The sequence below is a fragment of the Mustela erminea genome, chromosome 20 (assembly GCF_009829155.1).
Source record: "Mustela erminea isolate mMusErm1 chromosome 20, mMusErm1.Pri, whole genome shotgun sequence".
In the NCBI taxonomy this organism is placed as follows: domain Eukaryota; kingdom Metazoa; phylum Chordata; class Mammalia; order Carnivora; family Mustelidae; genus Mustela; species Mustela erminea.
The window spans coordinates 20,437,333-20,456,148 of record NC_045633.1 but is presented as its reverse complement, the minus strand read 5'-3'; the positions used below and the strand labels follow the sequence as shown (position 1 = coordinate 20,456,148).

The 18,816-nt window shown below is 53.4% G+C and overlaps 1 protein-coding gene across 2 annotated transcripts in view; it reads left to right on the top strand.

Moving 5' to 3' along the window:
• The window catches only part of C20H16orf96 (chromosome 20 C16orf96 homolog), a 47,688-nt gene extending 29,954 nt beyond the window's left edge, over positions 1-17,734 (top strand). For both annotated transcript variants that reach the window (XM_032328578.1, XM_032328577.1), the window contains 10 exons: positions 2,782-2,856; positions 3,505-3,669; positions 4,589-4,707; positions 5,397-5,459; positions 9,069-9,161; positions 10,051-10,228; positions 10,357-10,459; positions 14,054-14,134; positions 14,875-15,088; positions 16,524-17,734. In XM_032328578.1, coding sequence (XP_032184469.1) covers positions 2,782-2,856; positions 3,505-3,669; positions 4,589-4,707; positions 5,397-5,459; positions 9,069-9,161; positions 10,051-10,228; positions 10,357-10,459; positions 14,054-14,134; positions 14,875-15,088; positions 16,524-16,539 — 1,107 coding nt within the window. In that variant the 3' untranslated portion in view covers positions 16,540-17,734. The remainder of the gene's footprint in view (positions 1-2,781; positions 2,857-3,504; positions 3,670-4,588; positions 4,708-5,396; positions 5,460-9,068; positions 9,162-10,050; positions 10,229-10,356; positions 10,460-14,053; positions 14,135-14,874; positions 15,089-16,523) is intronic.
• Positions 17,735-18,816: the final 1,082 nt, after the last annotated feature.

Sequence of the window (18,816 nt, the reverse complement as noted above, 5' to 3'; positions counted from 1 at the left end):
ATATAGGCCATAAGAAATCAGCAGCCCTGAGGAGCCTGTCCTGGAGAAATGAGGGAGGCCAGAGAAATGCTGCGGTTCTCTTGCAACATCTGGAGCTGTGAAGAAACGTGGCGGCCGCTGCTTTCCCTGGATGCCTGCAAGAAACGTCGGGAACAGAGCAGGTGGCACGAGAAACCCTCTTATTCATTCATCGAGTCATTCAGCCTGTGCTACACGCCTCCACTTTGCACCAGGCACCCGGCTGACGGCTGGCAGCAAGACAGTCACCACCCAGGCCCTTCGGGGTGGCGGGGGTGGGGCAGTGGTGTATTTGTTTATTTTTAACCAGAGTGTAATTTATACACCGTAAAATGCCCAAGTCGTAAGTCTAAGGGCTGGGTCCACCTCTGCCTGTTTGTGTAGCCATGCCCTCAGCATCCAGTCAAAATGGAAATGTTTCTGTCCTTGGTGTGCTTCTCTCAGAGAGTTTCCCACCGAGCACCCAGCCAGAAAATCAGTGCGGGCAGAACTCTTTCTTACGGACCTTACGGAAAATGTGATTTGTGTTTTGCACTGGGACAAGGGTCTTCCCCTAAGCCCGAGGCTGCATTCTAAGACCCCTCCTGGAGCAAGCAGCGATCTTTGGAGTTTGGGCTTGGTGCAGGAGGGCACGGATAAGGCGGCCAGTGGCTACGAAGTGCTGACTCTGCCATAATTAGCCAGAAGATGCCACTTCTTGTCTCCCCAGGCTCTGGGAGAGGCGTGGGATCAGTGCCCCAGGAAAGAGCAGGAAACAGATCCAGGCACTTCTAGAAGCCAGCCAGGCTCACGTGGCTGGGAGGTGGCCTGCTGTTGGGGTTCAGGACACTGGCTGTGGTTTAGATAGGCCTGGCTTTGTGCTGCCACTGTCAGTGCTGCCACTGACTGGATGTGTTTGTTTCCTGTGGCTCCCATAAGAAATGATCATAAACTGCATTCCTTAAAACACGAGGGACCCGGTCCATCACAGTTCTAGAGGCTAAAAGCCCGAAATCAAAGTGTTGGCAGGGCCTTGCTTGACCAAAGGCTCCAGGGGAGGAGTCTTGTCTCTTCCAGTTTCTGGTGGCTCCAGGCATTCCCTGGCTTGTGGCCACCCCCCTCCAATCTCTGCTTCCCTCTTCCCTCTGCTGTCTGTCTTCACATCGCCTCCTTTTAAGGACACCAGTCAATGGATTTAGGGCCTGCCCTGACCCAGTATGACCTCATCTTAACTAGTACATCTGCAAAGACCCTATTTCTAAATAAGGCCACGTTCACAGGTTCTGGGCAGGAGTGAATTTTGGGGAAGACATTAATCAACCCAGTATACAGGTAACCCCAGCAGTAGAAGTTAGAAGATCCCAGCTAATTACTCCTCTTTGTTAGGTATTTTTTTTTAAAGATTTTATTTATTTATTTGACAGACAGAGATCACAAGTAGGCAGAGAGAGAGGGAAAAGCAGGCTTCCTGCTGAGCAGAGAACCCGATGTGGGGCTCAATCCCCGAATCCTGAGAAAATGATCTGGGCCGAAGGCAGAGGCTTTAAACCACTGAGCCACCCAGGTGCCCCTGTTTTTAGGTATTAACTAGAAAGAGCCAAGTGGAGATGTAAATATTAATGTTGGGCCTGATGATTCCAAAAAGTCAGGGCTCCCCGCTGTTGTGGGGTTGGAGGAAGCAACCTGACTTGAGGCCAAAACAGGGCCTTCTTTTCATACCTCCACTTCCCATTCTAGACCTTGGGACCCATCTTCTGCACGTGATGGAACTTGGCATTTATTAGACTTAGGTTCAACTTCAGATAACATAACCTCCCCCCAAAATAACTGACTTAAACCAGGTGTAAGTTTATTTCCCATTCACATTCAAGAAACTTGGTCCAGAGGTGGTTAGAACTCCACGGTGCATGACTCCCATTCCTAAGCCCACCTGAAGGTGCAAGATGGCTGCTGGCGCTCCAGTCATCATCTCTACATTCAAGCCAGCAGCAAAGAGGACATACTTCATTGAATAGTTATTTTTCCTACCTACTTCCTACCCACTTTGATTTACACCCCAGCGGGTCATACTGAGCTATAAAGGGGGGTGTGAAGTGAATTCTTGATTCTGGGCTGCCAGGTACCAGCTGAAAGTTTGGGGACTCTGTTCCTGAGGGTGAGAGGGAAACCAGATACAAAGCGAGAAGCAGAAACCTATTTCTAGCTTTGGAGGAAACATGACCTCACCTTCTGCGGACATGGCTCAGGAGGTGTGAGGCTCTGAGACTCTTCCCAAGCAGGTTAGCTGCTGCTACTGTCACAGGGAGGGTGCAGTATGTAGAGAGCGGGCAGAGTTAATGGACAGAGCTGGTTCCTCATGGAGTGGGGGATGGGATATAAGAGTTTTCCTCTGACACTGGGGCACAGCCTGTGTGGCATATAAGTGTTTGGTTGATAAATAGACTCAGGTCTCACCGGACCCCATTACAGATACAAGCTGAACTTGCCTTAGACTTCCAGGGAACCAAAGTGTTAGCACTGGTTTACATTCTCCTTCCTCAAGTCTGCCTCCATGTGCAGCCAAGTTCCTATGATGCCACCTCCAAGGGGACACCTGGTCCCAAGGCTCATGTTCCTTCCCTTCTGATCTGGGCACCTGGAGTCCATACCTGGTGTGCCCACCCTACCTGCTAGCCACCTGGCCCTACTGTCCCTTCCTAGCACATGGTAAGGGCAGCCATGGGAGGAAGATGCTATCCGAAGGCCTCCAGGGATGGCAAACATGCCCTTTGCTTCTGTTCTTAGATTGTCCATGCTCAAATTAAAAACCTCGAAATGCATAAGGTGGACAAAAGTGCGATGGAGCAGGAGTTGAAAGAGGTGAGTGGGGGCGCCTGGGTGCCTCAGTCAGTCAAGCATCTGCCTTTGGCTCTGGTCATGATCCTAGGGCCCTGGGATCGAGCCCCGCATCAGGCTCCGCTCTCTCACTGGGGAGTCTGCTTCTCCCTCTGCTCCCCACCCCGTCATGCTTGAGTTCATGCATGCTCTCTCTCTCTCTCTCTGAAAGAAATAAAATATTTAAGAAAGAAAGAAAGAGATGAGGGAGCAGAGTTTCCTCTCTCCTTCTGCCTGTCCATCCTGAGCCCAGGTCTCCCACCCAGGGGAATGGAGTCAATACAAAACCTGGCAGAGAACCTCCCACAGTTTCCTTTCATCGTTCTCATTTAGAAGGGCTAGGGAAGCTCCTCCAAAGCTGTCCTATCAACTCCTATTTTCAGTGACTCAGGATTAATGACAATTTATTATGTGAACTTAAAAATCATGCACCAGCTTCTCCATACACAGGAAGACCTTGGCTTAGACCTGACAGTCACGTTTGAGCCAATTAGACCCCAAGTTTGAATTTAAGCCAAGGCCAGGCATTCAGGGTCCTAGACTAAAAAGCACAGACCAGAGCAGTCTGATCCCCCAGCTTCCTCCTGCTCCTGCCACAGCATCCCTGGCTCCCTGAGTTCCCTGTGTCTCTAGAAAGCCGACAGGAGCACCCTGGCAGGCAAGGCAAGCCGAGCCGACCTGGAGACAGTGGCGACAGAGCTGAATGAGATGATTCAGGGGATGCTCTTCAGGGTTGTGACCCACGAGGATGACTGGAAGAAAGATGTGGAGAAGCTGACCAAGGACCTGAGCACCAAGGTGAGTACCCCGTAGCAGCCATCATCTGCTGTGTAACAGTCCTGAAATGTGACACCTTGAAAGGACAAGTCCTCATAGTTGCTGAGGGTCAGGAATTGGGGAGCGGCTTAGCTGAGGGACTCAGATTTCCCATATGGCTGCGGTCAAGATGATATCTGGGACTCCAGTCCTCTGAAGAGCCATTTCCAAGATGGCAGCCTCCTGTGGCCGTCAGCAAGATGCCTCACTTCGTTGCCACTCAAACTTCTCAAGTCTGTTTGAGCACCATCGCAACATGGCAGCCGACTTCCCCAGAGCGAGTGACCCAGGAGAGCCCAACAGAAGCTGCACTGTCTTCCATGACTTAGCCACACCACATCATTTCCATAGCGTCCTATGGTTCCACAGGCCAGCCCTACTCCATGTGAGAGCAAATGTTCGTGGCAGCATTACTCATAACAGCCAAAAAATGGAAGCAGTCCCAAAGTCCATCAACAGATCGATGGATAAGTAAATTGTGGTCTATCCATCCAATGGAATGTCATTCAACCGTAAGAAGAAATGAAACTCCGATTCATGCTGCCACTTGGGTATGACCCTTGCAGATGTGTATCTGAGTGACAGAAGCCAGACACTGAAGGCCATAGATGGTGCGATTCCATTTGTACGAAATGTCAGGAACAGGCAAATCCAAGACAAGAATTGGATTAGTGGGTGCCTACCCTGGGGGTTTGGAGCTCACTTTGCAACTCTTAACAGCATGTATTAGGTGGATGAACCTTCTCCTAAGCTTTGTCATTTTCCCTTTCGTTGACCCCCTCACTGTTTCAGCTTAATGTTGTTACACTCTCTGTAACTTTGCAGGAGGTCATTTTCTAGAGTGAAGTGGGGTGTGAATTAGTTGACTAACTGCTCTTCTTTTCCTTTTGGCTATTTGCAGCTGGTCCACAGTGATTTGAATGGTCTGAAGAAAGACATGGATGAGATCTGGAAAGTACTCAGGAAGCTCCTGATTGAAGGCCTCCGATTTGACCCTGATAGCGCTGCTGGTTTTAGAAAGTGAGCCCCTCCTGGGTAGGGGTGCAGCTCCCAGGGGTGGGAGAGACCCTCTCTCCAGAGAGGAAACCAGAGGGGCATCCCAACAGATTCTGGGAGGGAGGATTCCAGACATGTGTGGACCCAGGGAGAAGGTGTGGGGCTTCCCAACTTGGGGGAGGGGGGATGGGACTGAGGGTCCCCAGGGGCTCTGGCCTTGGCTGTCCAGGGACTGCAGGGACATATCTGCTCCAAAGCCCTCTTGCTACGAATGAAAACAAGGTTCATGGAGGGTAGGGGCCGTGCAAGGCCTCACAGGGAGCCTGGGGATCAGGGTCTAGAGCCCTGTTGCCATGTCCCCTACCCCATCCAGATAAGTGTCCCAGGCAGAGGGGGACTCAGTGTTGAGAAGGGAAGGGTTTCCTCTCCTCAGATGACCCCCGTCTCTCCCAGTATCCCTTGTGAAGGGTAACCTTCCAGAAGGCCCCTCGTTTTAAAGACCTCCATTGTGTTTGCAGCAGGAAGCTAAACTGTACACCTTGTGCCCCCACCTGTGTCCGTGGCAGCCACAGGATAGCAGTGGGCAGCGGAGTAAACTTGAGCTGAGCAGAGCCAGATCAGAGGGGGAGTAGGGTGTGGAGGGAAGTCCTGACCCTGAGGCACAGACAGACCTGCCTCCAGCATGCAGCAGCTGATGGCTCGCTGTCTTGCAGGAAACTGTTTGAGCGGGTGAAATGCATTTCCTGCGACCGGCCAGTGGAGCTGATGACGGGCCCGTGAGTACCGCCGCCAGGGGGCGCCCACGCCCACCTTCTCTGGGTTCCTCACCTACGCTCCAGCGGAGGTTCTAGGTCCGTCACTTACCTGTTCGTCCGCCGGTGTACATCATTCCGTACCCTTCATTTCATTTGCTCCCCGTCCCGGGCAGGGGCACGGGCATCCCCTCCTTCGCCAGCCCTGCCGGGCACCCGTTGTGTCCCAGGGTCAAGGTCGACTCCAAGAGCAAAAGGATAGTAGGAAACCAGGGGGAAAATGAACTTTGTGGGGGACTTCCTTGAAGGGTGTATTTTGAGCTTAATACCTTTTTTTTTTTTTAAAAGATTATTTATTTATTTATTTATTTGACAGGCAGAGATTACAAGTAGGCAGAGAGGCAGGCAGAGAGAGAGAGAGAGAGGAAGAAGTAGGCTCCCTGCCCAGCAGAGAGCCCGATGAGGGGCTCTATCCCTGGACCCTGGGATCATGACCTGAGCCGAAGGCAGAGGCTTTAACCCATTGAGCCACCCAGGCGCCCCTGAGCTTAATACTTTTTACTTAGGTGAAATTCACGTGCACACACCATCTTTTTTTTTTTTTTTAAGATTTTATTTATTTATTTGACAGAGAGAAATCACAAGTAGGCAGAGAGGCAGGCAGAGAGAGAGAGAGAGAGAGGAGGAGGAAGCAGGCTCTCTGCCGAGCAGAGAGCCCGATGCGGGACTCGATTCCAGGACCCCGAGATCATGACCTGAGCCGAAGGCAGCGGCTTAACCCACTGAGCCACCCAGGTGCCCCAATGCACACACCATCTTAAAGGGAGCGTTTCAGTGTCGTTTGGTACACATTCACGATGATCTGCAGCAATCACTTCTAATTCCAAAGCATTTTCATCTCCCTGCAAGGAAACCCCAGACTCATTAGCAGGTCCGTCGCCATTGCCTCCTCCCCTCAGCCCCTGACAACCACTGACTTTCTGTTCCTGTGGATTTGCCTGTTCTGGACACTCCACACGCAATAAGTCATCCCGCCTATGAGCCGGTTCTGGCCTCTCTGAGCATCGTGTTCTCAAGTTTCATCCACATTGCGGCAGGTGTCATACCACGTTGTGGGAGCCGCTCACATTTTGTTTACCCGCTTACGCGCTGATGGACGTTTGGGTTGATTCATCTTTTGGCTGTTGTGATCAGTGCTGCTGTGAATGTGCGTGTACGTAGAGTGGCTCAAACACCTGCTTCCAGGTATTTTGGGTATAAACCTGGAGGTGGTGGAAGAGCTCATGGGGTCCCTCAACGGTTAACTCTTCGAAGAACCACCCAACAACACTCCCACAGGGTTGTTGTGGGTTTTTTGTTTTTGTTATTTTTCAGATTTTATTTATTTAGGGGCGCCTGCGTGGCTCAGTGGGTTAAAGCCTCTATCTTCAGCGCAGGTCATGATCTCAAGGTCCTGGGATGGAGCCCTGCATCGGTTCTCTGCTCGGCAGGGAGCCTGCTTCCCCCTCTCTCTCTGCCTGCCTCTCTACCTACTTGTGATCTCTGTCAAATAAATAAGTTAAATCTTTGGGGAAAAAAAGATTTTATTTATTTGACAGAGAGAAATCACAAGTAGGCAGAGAGGCAGGCGGGGGTGGGGGGAAGCAGCCTCCCTGCTGAGCAGGGAGCCCCATGCAGGGCTTGATCCCAGGACCTTGCAGGGCTCCATCCCAGGACCCTGGGATCATGACCAGAGACAAAGGCAGACGCTTAACGACTTAGCCACCCAGGAGCCCCTATTTATAATATATATTTTTAAAGATTTTATTTATTTATTTGACAGACAGAGATCACAAGTAGGCAGAGAGGCAGGCAGAGAGAGAGGAGGAAGCAGGCTCCCTGCTGAGCAGAGAGCCCGATGTGGGACTCGATCCCAGGACCCTGAGATCATGACCTGAGCCAAAGGCAGCGGCTTAACCCACTGAGCCACCCAGGCGCCCCTATAATATTTTTAAAAGAAGAAAAGGAAACAATGTGAAGCGGTGAATGAGTTACGTACATTCACATCAGCTGATGTAAGTCATATTGTAAAAGGAGGTATAACGGAACCTTCTTATCTGGAAATGGTTACAGCTATACTGTCCAACACAGCAGCCGCCGACCACACAGGGCTAATGTGGCTGAGAATGGAATTTTACATCTTTTTTTTCTTTTTAAAGATTATTTATTTATTTGTTTGACACAGAGAGACAGAGATCACTTGTAGGCAGAGAGGCAGGCACAGAAAGAGGGAAGCAGGCACCCTGCAGAGCAGAGATCCCAATTTGGGGCTTGATCCCAGGACCCAGAGATTATGACCTGGGCCAAAGGCAGAGGCTTAACCCACTGAGCCACTCAGGTGCCCCCAGAATTTTACATCTTATTTAAATTTATTTAAATCTAACTATAAATTTATTTAAATATAACCATAATTTTAAATTTATTTGAAGTTAACCATAAATTTAAATAGCCACCAGTGTCCAGTGGTTGTCATATTAGATGGCACAGTCATGGAAGAGTTATTTAGTGTCCTCGAAGATTGTTCACAATAACTTAAATGAGAAAATCAAGTAGTTTTTGTGTTATGATCCTATTTTTGTTTTGTTTTTTAGCAGGGTTTACTGAGCAGTAGCAAAGTGATAGCACAAAGCTCCCAAGGAGGGAGAGGACCCGAAGGGGTTGCCCATGATCCTATTTTTGTTAAAAAAAAACAAAAAAAAAAACACAGTGGCTCAGTGGGTTAAAGCCTCTGCCTTCGGCTCAGGTCATGATCCCGGGGTCCTGGGATCAAGCCTCACATTGGGCTCTCTGCTCAGTAAGAAGCCTGCTTCTCCCTCTCTCTGCCTGCCTCTTTGCCTACTTGTGATCTCTGTCTGTCAAATAAATAAAATCTTTAAAAAAATACATAAACACAGAAAATTAGTGAAAGGACACATATAAAAATATTTGTCACATGGTTCTAGAGCTTTGGAGGTTTGTGCTTCTCTGTCCTTTTTTAAATGCTGACAATATGTATCACTTTAACATTTTATTGTGGCTTAAATAATACAGTAAAGCATGTAAATACGGTGCAAACTGATGATTTCTACACATGTGCACCTCTTTATAACCACTTCTCAGCTCAATGTGTACAGCAGTTCCCACTGCTCAGAGAGGATATCTCCTTTTTCTTTTTTGTGGATGTGAAATACACAGAACACAATCGACCATTTTAAAGTGGGCAGGCCAGGGGCATTGACCATATTATGCAACCCCCACCCCCACGCCGCCCCACTTCTAGGGCCAGAGCTTTTCACCAGCTTTCCAGAAGGAAACCCCAGCCCCATCTGCGGCCACTCCCCAGCCCCTCCCCCAGCCCCTGGCAAACTCAGGTCTGCACATGTTCTGTTTTTAGGATTCGTCTGCTCTGGCTTTTAGTTTTATACTCAGAATGAGGTTGTTCTTTATGATGGTCGAAGATTACTGGGACTTTTCTGAGTCCTGAGCCCAGCGGGGACGTGGGCATCTCTAGAGAGAAGGATGGGGTGAAGGGTGGTGGACTTCCTGGAGGAGGAGGGAGCCTGGGGCTGTCTGCTGGCCACTTGCGCCTCCCACGGAACTCTTGTCCTCCAACAGGCAGCTCATCACCATCCGTAAAGCCCACCTGCTTTCAAGGCTGCGGCCAGCCAGCGCCAATACCTATGAGTACCTGCAGCAGCAGCAGATGAGGTGAGTGGGCTGGGGGCCGGCCCAGGACCCGCAGGAGCCGCAGCCCTGCAGAGAGGCCAGCTCTGATCCCAGGGCATTGCCGGCCATCTGCAAGGGGGCCGTTTGGGGAGGGGGCTGGAGCAGCAGGTGGCCGGGGAGAGGGAAGGATTCTCATTGAAATCTCACCACTGCTGTGAGCTAGGCTGGATGTGCCAGCCTCCAGCAGGAGGAAGTAAGCAAGGGCCTCCCCCAAACCCCACCAGCCTCACTGCACTGAGCACTTTGCCCCAGCCACCCTTGGTGAATCCTTCAGCCTTCCCCCTGAGGTTTATTCTGTCATGGACAGGTTTTGTAGTTGAAGGACCTAAGTTTCAGAGAACTTCAGCCCCCCGCCCAAGGTCACAAGTAGTAAGTGGAGCTGGTTGTCCATACCTGCATTTTCCCAGAGCACCTGGGGGGCTCCCTGGGTCCCGGTCCCACCCTCGACCTCCTGACATCCAACCTCTGCGGCTGCCTCATGCACCCTGGCCTGAGGTCCTTCTGGCCAGGTCGGGGCATGATGGCTGACCAGCAATCGCAGCCAAAAAAAGGGAGAGCCATGGGGGCCTGGGCCTGCACCCCCACCTTCCTATGCCTGGCTCCTCCTTGAGATCACAGGTTAAAAGCCTTCAGTTGGGCCAGACCGGGGTCCCCAGGGGTGGCTGGATCCGGGGGAGCATAGCCTTGGTTTTTCCCCTCTGTCCCAACTACGCCTGTCCGTATCCACCCGCCAGCCCAAAGTGCCCCCCACAAACCCAAGCTAGAAGAAATGCCAGTCTTACCTTGCCACTGGGCAGGCCCTTGGGTCCATCCTGATGCTGCTGGGGCAGGGGGTTCTCCCAGCGGCTGCTGTCCTGTCTGCCTACCTCAGGGAACACTGGCGGCTACAGCAGCTCCAGGACCTTGGAGACCAGGACAGGAATCTGGATTCACTGGGGTCCCCAAAGGACTGGGGAGATGGCCCTGGCAATGCCAGCCTCAAGTTCAACTCCTATGACTTGTCAACACTTTACCCCTACGGGGACCCTGAAGTGTTGGACTATGACACCGTGAGTATGGCAAACACCCTGGGTGTGGGCGAGCCGTGGGGGCGCCGTGCTCTGTCTGCTGAGCCCCTGCATGTACTAGAGAGGCAGGGGAGGACACTCCCTGACTTGGGGTCTGGGCCATCTAACAGGCCGAGGTGGACATTCTGGGAGTGGACGGCATCCTGTACAAGGGCCGAATGATCAGCCAGGATGGGGCACGGCCTTTGACCAGCGTTGAGAAGGAGCTGGCAGGTGAGAGGAGTCAGGACTTCCTGGGAGGCCCTGTCCTAGATGTCCTGGCTTTGCTGGGGAGTCTGGGGGGGGGGGTGCAGGCAGGGCTCAGAGCTGGCCCCATCCCAGACTGGGACATCCTTGAGAGCTTGTTTGGAGGTTCTAGCAGGGGAGCGCAGCTACTCGTATACCCTTGACCGAAGAACGGTCCTCTCCTCTATCGGGGAAGGTCGTCCTCTTCGACCGAGCGCGCAGCTTCGGGAGGGACGCACATGGAGCAGTGAGGGAGGAAGGGGACATCCGCCTAGCCAGCCAGATCAGCCGAATCAACCTGGCGATCAATGGGGTGACAGATGTTGCGGCCCAGACTGGGACATTCTTACACAGCCAGTTGCAGAAATGGGGTTCTCCTGTATGCCAGGCACTGTACCAGTCAGGTGGCAAAGGTAGAGCAAGGAAAGATGGGCTGTCACCCCAGGGTTTCCACACAAGTGGGAGAAGCAGACTGCATGCAAATAACCTGAAGGTGAGGACCTGTTGTTTGGAACACCAGAGAATAGCTGACCTGAGGGGAGGACCCTGGAGACAAAGGATGCTGGCCTAGGCAGGGGTGCCAGATGGCCTCACGAAGGAGGGATGCTGACCTGGGGATGGGAGAGTTGTGAGAAGGACATCAGTCCAAGGAGAGGCCTCTGGTGATGGAATAGGGGACAGTTGGATCAAGGGGACAGTTGGAAAGAGAGCAGTCCAGGTGGAGGGCATAACAGGTGCAAAGATCCTGTCGTGGCTGGAAGCCAGGCACAGTTGGAACTCAGAAAGGTGAGTCTGCCTTTGGTGAAGCTTGGGAAGGTGTTGGGAATGATGAAGAGATGTGGACAGACCCTGGAGGCCTTACTGTCTTACTGTCCCAGGTAGGTGATGGTTGGGTTAGTGGGGGACATCTGGAATCAGTCATTCTGCTTGCTGCAGCATCAAGACCCTCATTCCAGCTGGTTCCTATGGGGAACCCCAATCGTCGGCTCCAGCAGTGGGCTGGCTCTGTTTCCTCCCCCTTTCCACCTGCCAGTAGCCTCCTGCATTCCTTGTCTCTTCCTCCAGCTCAAGATGCCTCACTCATACCTCACTTCTGTCCTCACCTCCCCTTCTCTGACTCTGACTCTCTGGCCTCCCTCTTAAGAGCCTTGCGATTACACCTGGCCATCTGGATGATTCAGGATCCTAGGTTCTAAGGGTTAGGACTGGGGCATCTCAGGGGCATTGTGCTCCGAGTCCGGGCTCCTTGGCCAATCTGGTGTGTGTGTGTGGCAGGGGCGGGGGCAGCGGATGACTTGTCTCCTGTCTGCCCCTGTCCCCAGCCTCTCAGACCTGTTTGTCCGTCTGTCAGTGAGCCTGGCTGTCTCCCGCCCCTGGGGCTCTCTCCGTGCTTTGTGCCTGCCTTGAAGCCCTGGGGGAACCATTCTCATCTGCCAGAGCTTAGGGTCCCCTTCCATTGAGAGGCTCCCAGCTCCTTGGCTTCTGGCTTCTGCGGAGGTGGGGAAGTTGCAGAGGAGGGCTTGGGAGGAGCAGGTGTCAGGGTCAGGTGGTGAGTTCAGGTTCTTACCTTTAGAGTCCAAGGCATCGGTGGGACCTCAGGGAGAGCGATGGGTCAGAACTAGGCTTCCAGGGCTCACTGGGTCTCGATTTTGAACCTTTGCCCTGGGCCCACATCCCTCCCCCGGCAGGGAAGCGGTGAGACACTCTCAGACCTGTGGAGAGATCCAGGTGCCACCTGGTGATCAGAGCAAGGGCCTCGGGGTACCCCTCCACTGGGCATTTGATCTTACCCAGAACCCACGAAGTACACTGGAACTAGATCTTTGTTCAGCCTCAAGAAACGGGTGAGACAGAGTTAGGAATGCAAGAGGTTTGGGCTGGCAGGTGGGCGGGGGGTAACAGAGAGCAGGGAAGAATTGGAGGGGAGCCAGCAGAGACCCTCAGATAGTAAGCAGACCTGGTACGGTCCAGGCCAGCTTGGTCAGGAGGCTTCTGAGCCAATACTCCCCAGCCCTGGCCAGGCTGTGAGCCACCAACAGCCCTGAGGCACCAGCACGGGGAGGCTACTGGCTACCTTCGCTCATGCAGCTGACGGTGAGTTCTTCCTTAGAAGGGAGACTCCACATTGCTGGCCCCACTGCCTCAGGGCCCTGGTCTGTCGGCTGGTCACTCCCTTACAGCCCTTACTGGTGCTGCGTGTCCTGTGGATAGCACTGGGGACACCCGACGTGGACAAAATGAAGTTGCCGCTCCCTTAGGGTTTTTACTCCACGAGGGACCATGAAATATAAATAAATATTTATTTAAGAAAGGACATTCAAAGAGGGAATTGTCAGGACACCCCGGGAAGGATATGGTCTCTGAGCAGAAGGAACCATCCCATGTCCTTTACTGGAAGGAGCTTGGTGCCCCCGTAACTCGTCCTGAGGGGCCAGGCCTGGGCCCTCCCCTGGGTCTTCACTCTTACAGCCTCCCCCCGCCCCCCGGGGACTCCCCTCTTCTTGTGCACACGTTGGTCTGGGGGACCAGTTGTGGATTCTTGGCTGGACGCAGAGAAAGGTGATGCCTTGGGTTCAAGCATGAAGTTCGGAGCCAGACCCAAGAGGCCAGATGTTGTACGGCCCCGGGTCTGTGAAGGGTCCAGAACAAGCCTGATTTACAGAGACAAAGAGCATGTTCCTCACCACTAGGGGCTAGGGGCAGGGGGAGACAGGGAAGGAGTGCTTCGTGGGCACAGGGTTTTTCTTGGGGGGCACGAAATGTTCTGGAATTAGGTAGAGGTGGTGTGTGCCCACCACTGTGAATGAAATTAATGTCACTGAATTGTTTGCTTTAAATGGTGAATTTTGTGGGGTTCCTGACTGGTTCAGTTGGTGGAGCATGTGACTCTTGATCTCCGGGGTTGTGAGTTCGAACTCCATGTTGGGCATAGAGATTACTCAAAAAAAAATTTTTTTTTAATAAGTGGTGGGCCACCTGGGTGGTTCAGTCTGCCTTCAGCTGGGATCATAATCCTGGGGCTTTGGGATCGAGCCCTGCATCAGGGTCTTGGCTCAGAGAAGAGCCTGCTTCTCCCTTTCCCTCTGCTGCTCACCCTGCTTGTGCTCTCTCCATCTGTCAAATCAATAAATCTTAAAAATCAATAAATAGGGGCACCTGGGTGGCTCAGTGGGTTAAAGCCTCTGCCTTTAGCTCAGGTCACGATCTCTGGATCCTGGGATCAAGCCCCGCATTGGGCTCTCTGCTCAGCAGGGAGCCTGCTTCCTTCTCTCTCTCTCTCTCTCTCTCTGCCTGCCTCTCTGCCTACTTGTGATCTGTCAAATAAATAAATAAAATCTTTTTAAAAAATCAATCAATAAATGGTTAATTTTATGGAATATGAATTTTACTTCAAAGAAAAAAATTCATACACCCCCGATCAGGGACGGGAAGGTCGGGGCGGGGACACAGTAGCGGTCTGGCCCCAGCGGGAGTATCTATGCCTTGAGAAACTCTAGACTCAGGAAGGTGGGAGAGGGGGGCCGAACTCTGCGAGAGCTGAACCCTCACCGCACTGTCTCTTCCTCTTTCTTTTCCACGAAGCTGTGAAGGTTCCACACCCCCCAACTCGCAACCTGTATGATCGTGAACGCCCGAGTACCTTTTATGGTCCAATCTACCCCCGTGAGTATCTGCCCTCCTAACTCCCTAGCCCAGCTGGGGTTGTGGCAGGTCTCCCTCCGGTGCCCCCCAGTCCCAGCCTGGGGCTCTGCTGCCCCATCGCATGTGTCTCTCCCCTGCTCTGTGTCAGGGCCTGAGTAGGCCCCTTGAGTGACCCCCACCCAGCACCCGGCTTCCTGGCCATGGCCTCCAGCCATCCTGGGTCCCTAGTTTGCCCTTCAGCGGGGTTTCCTGGCCCCGGTGCCAATCCCAGAGGCCCAGGCCCAGGGTCTGCCCACAGGTGTCTAACTAGCTGCAGGGGTGGGATAGGGAGCCTATTCGTTCTCCGGGGCCTTTCTGCCTGGGGCCCCATGAGCCAGGCTGGGGGTACCCCTTGGATTCCTCTCACCATGCACCAGGGAGATCCCAGGTGCATGCGGCGGGTGCGGTCACCCAAGCAATTTCTCCCTTGTCAGCCCTTGCAATCCTCAGCCCCGCTCTGTGGGCGGACGGTGTGGAGTTGGGGCACAGCACCCACCTCCCCAATCCTGGACTCCAGATCCATGTCCGGTTCAGCGTCCGTTTCTGGCGTCATTTATTTGGGGTCACCCCCGGGGGAAGTTTAGGGTGCCTGGGACTGGGTGAGCCGTGGGAAACCACTTCTAGTATGGTAGCTTCTCAGCTCCTTAGTAAGTAGGACCCCACAGGCCAGCCTCCTGGAGCATGTTCCTGGGACACATCACCCACTTTCCTGCCTCTCCCAGCCCAGCACCCCCACGCCAGGGTGCGCTCGGCTGCCTCCAGGCCCTCGCCTGCGATGCCAGCTCGGCCTCCATCACTGCCGCCCCTGCCACTGCTCCCGCCACTGACGCCACCCCCAAGGGACGCCCAGCAGGCCCCAGGGCCCACCCGGCACCCAAGACTTCTGCGTCTCGAGTCCCGAGCCAGCATGCAGGCCTCCGAGGAGCCCACCAATCCGTGAGCTTGGTGTCCAGTACCCCTACCTCCCCCCCTCTCCCCCTACCCCCAGAGAGTCTGGCCTGGGGTGGGGGGTGGGGGATGGAGGCGCATGCCTGCACCTGGGGGAGGGGCCTCCATAAGGGACTCGTTTTGACCCAGTGGCTATTTTAACTCTATGCATGTAAATACATGGCCCTTATCCTACCCTTCCGGAGTACATAGCTTTCTAGATTGAATTTTCCACTCAGCCAATATAATTCCTTGACCACATTTCAATACAACAGCTAACTGGTTTTTAAAAACACTGTCCTTTTTATTTTGCTGAAATGACTCTATCATAATCAGTTCCAATTACTACTGCCCACGGGCATTTTCTTTCTTTACAAATTTTTCTTTTTTTAAGATTTTCTCTTTCTTTCTTTCTTTCTTTCTTTCTTTCTTTCTTTCTTTCTTTCTTTCTTTCTCTTTCTTTCTATCTTTTTAAAAAGATTTTATTTATTTGACAGAGAGAGATCACAAGTAGGCAGAGAGGCAGCATGAGAGGGGGAAGCAGGCTCCCTGCCTGGAAGAGAGCCTGATGCAGGTCTCAATCCCAGGACCCTGAGATCATGACCTGAGCGGAAGGCAGAGGCTTAACCCACTGAGCCACCCAGGGGCCACCCAGACACTCCCCATGGACATTTTCTTTGGGGGCCGTTATTCCTAACAAGACCAGTTTTCTCACGGGAAACAAATTTTACTGTGTGCATCCTTTTTTTTTTTTTTTTACTTCATGTTGATTGTTCCCACCAGTAATTATGGTTATGAATTGGATATTTTTAAAACCTGGTTGTTTATATTTACTTCTTTGGCCAACCCATGAGCAACGGCCCTGGAACATTCTGGGACTGCTCTCTCCCACCGAGGGCTGGAATCCTGCACCCCTCTTTGATGTCCTCCTGGTTCCTGTGCTAACTGCCCGTGCACTTGGTGGAACAAAGAGCAGACCAGGAGGTCCTAATGTCCTGATCTGGACATTTAGCGGGCAGCTGCCACCGTGTACGCCTGCCTTGATTTCTTCCCCTTAGGCAGCTGGTTCCTCCCTTCTTCTCCCTGTCAAGGAGAAGGTTCCCTCTTCTCCCTCTTCCTTTCCATTCCTGGCTCCGTCTAGTTGTGTCCTCTGTGCTTCTTGTACTTCTGACATGTCTACCACATTACACATAGTGTAAAAAATTTTGCTCTGCATGGTTTTGGGACATGGCTCCCCCAGCCCCAACATCCACTAGAGGCCCCTGGGACCGCCAGATGGGTAAGGAAGTTGGGGGCTGGCATGGGGGAGGATCCCCTGGCCTGGCAGCCATCAGAGTCTGGGAACACGGCATGTCTACCCCCTTCCTAATGGTCTCCTGGCCCTTTCCCCAGCTCCTCATCTGTGACCACTCCCAGATCCTGACTTCTCTTTTCTTTCTCCAAGGACTGTGTCTAAATGAGGCCAAGCTTTTCCTGACCCAGGCGACTTACCAGTTCAAGATGCCTTAGCAGGCACTGGCTGGTGCTGCTTTGGACCCCCGACCCACCCCCATATCACAGATGAGTATTTTTGGCAACTTCTCCCAGAATAAAATCTTTCACTTTTTTCACTGTGGATGAGGGTGACTGGCCTGGCACTCTCTTTAGAGGGTGGCCTTGTCTGCCCACATGGGTGCGTGGACCTGCTGGTCCCTACTCAGGCCCCCACCCCAGGGTCAGCCTCCCAGAGCCACCAGCCAGAACCACTGTGAGTTCCCAGGAGTCCCAGGAGAGAATCAACAGCAAACCTTCTTGCTTCCGCTACATTTTCCATGATGGCAAAGTGTGCCGAGGTGCCTTAGCCCTGTGTTCTGGGAAGATAGGGGGTCTGAGGGCAGGGGTGGTGGTGTGTGACCTGTCCAGTTTGCTCAGGTCGGCCTCGGCTCTCCAGCCCCCCGCAAGGAGTTATCCTCCTTGGGTGCCGTACATGGGTATGAGGGTCCCAACTTCCATCATCTCCCACAGCAGGAAAGGGAGGTGTGACCCGGTTCAGGAAAGGCATCCCATGCCAGGCTTGTCCTTGCAGTCCCCACCTCGGGCATCTACACACACCCAGGCTCGATTCTCAGACCCTCCTATCCATCCCCACTTGCCCCTCAAAGCTGCCGGGGAACAAGCCAGGTTCGGCCTGGCCCCAGATGGGAGCTGCAGGCAGAATCCTTGCTCCTCCAGATTCCAGCCCCAGAGGGTGGGGCCTACAGGAAGCTTGGAGGGAGGGGCCACCCCAACCCCCAGGCAGGTGCCTCAGGGCGGTAGCCCACCCGATTCCAGTAGGGAAAGGTGTTTGGGGAGCAGACAGAACCAGAGGGGTCCGCAGAGTGGGAATTTCAGAAGGCCCTGGGTCCAGCCTCCTCCTCTGCCAGGGGGACATGGCTCCTGGGGACTGCGATGCAGCGGCAGTGCTGGGCTGGACAGGGGGTAAGGTGACCAACCGTCCCAGTCTGCCTGGTTCATGGCATCACCAGGATCCCCAGGAAACCACCCAACCAGTATGTGCAGCTGTTGTTTCCCAGGAGAGGAGAAGCGGACTCGTAAAGCAGAGAACTCTGCCAGCAGCCTCCCGGCACCTCGGGCTGCACCAGTGACATGGCCTCAGTCATCCTGGAACGGGGTGTGAGAGGAGTCATTTTAAGGCACACCTGAAACACATCAATTGCCCAAACAGAAGCCGCAGCTAAGCAGCTGGAGAGACTTCCAAACGCAGGAGTTAGAAATAGCCTTGCTTCAGAAGCTCTCCTTTTGTCCAGCCCAGGCGGCCTCCCCAACACTGACCCTGGGAAGTAAGCAGACTGTCCTCAGATGAGTTCTGCTATGAAAGCCCCTCAGAGACTTCCAGAGCCTTGGTGGCCCTGCCCACTGCCGGGTTTGGGGGCTGGCCTTGGGGACAGCATGGTTTTCCGCCACCAGCCACAGGGTGTTCTCAGAGAGCCCTGGACAGTCCCTGGGGTCCCCTTAGTGGCCCTGGGAGTGTCCCCTTCATCCGAGAGAATCTTGGAGAACAAGCCCTTCTCTTTTGAAAGTGGTCTGGAGGAGGAGCCACGCCTGCCCACAGCAAGCGTTTTAGTCTCCATTCATCCGCCAGGTGCCCCCCTCTGCCCCACGGAGCCGGCCTTTTACTTGGGAAGCTCTTCCTGGTGAAAAACAAGATCCTCTCCAGACTGCAACTGATTTGGATACAGGAATCGGACACACACGTCGGCAGCCAGTGGAGTGGACTGGCTGACGAGGGCCAGGCTGGCTGTGTCCCACTGGGAGGCTCTGCTTCAGCCAGCGGCGGCCTTGCAGGAACCCGGGCCAGCTGTTGCAAACGTCCGAGGTGAGCCAGAAGGAAGGCTTCTCCCACAAACTCTCCTGATTTTAACATGTTGGCAGGCCATTCAGGAACACATGGCACGTCCTGCGAGCCAAGCAGCACGTCATGCCAGCCAAGAAGCACATTGGGCACTAGGAGTTTGCAAATCCCCGAATTAGCATTCCCAGGTGTTTTAACCTCAGACCAGAAAGACACACCCACTGCCTGTCACCTGGGGAAGCCGGACCTTCACCCCACACGCTGCAACGTCTGCCCTTCAGAAATGAGACAGAGCTCCTAGGATCCTAGCAAGGTCGTAGATGCAAATGGCGTTTAGAGCAGAACTTTGGAAATGGCCATTTGCGCTCAAGTCTGGCAGGCAGGTAAGGGGTGACCATGCCCAGAA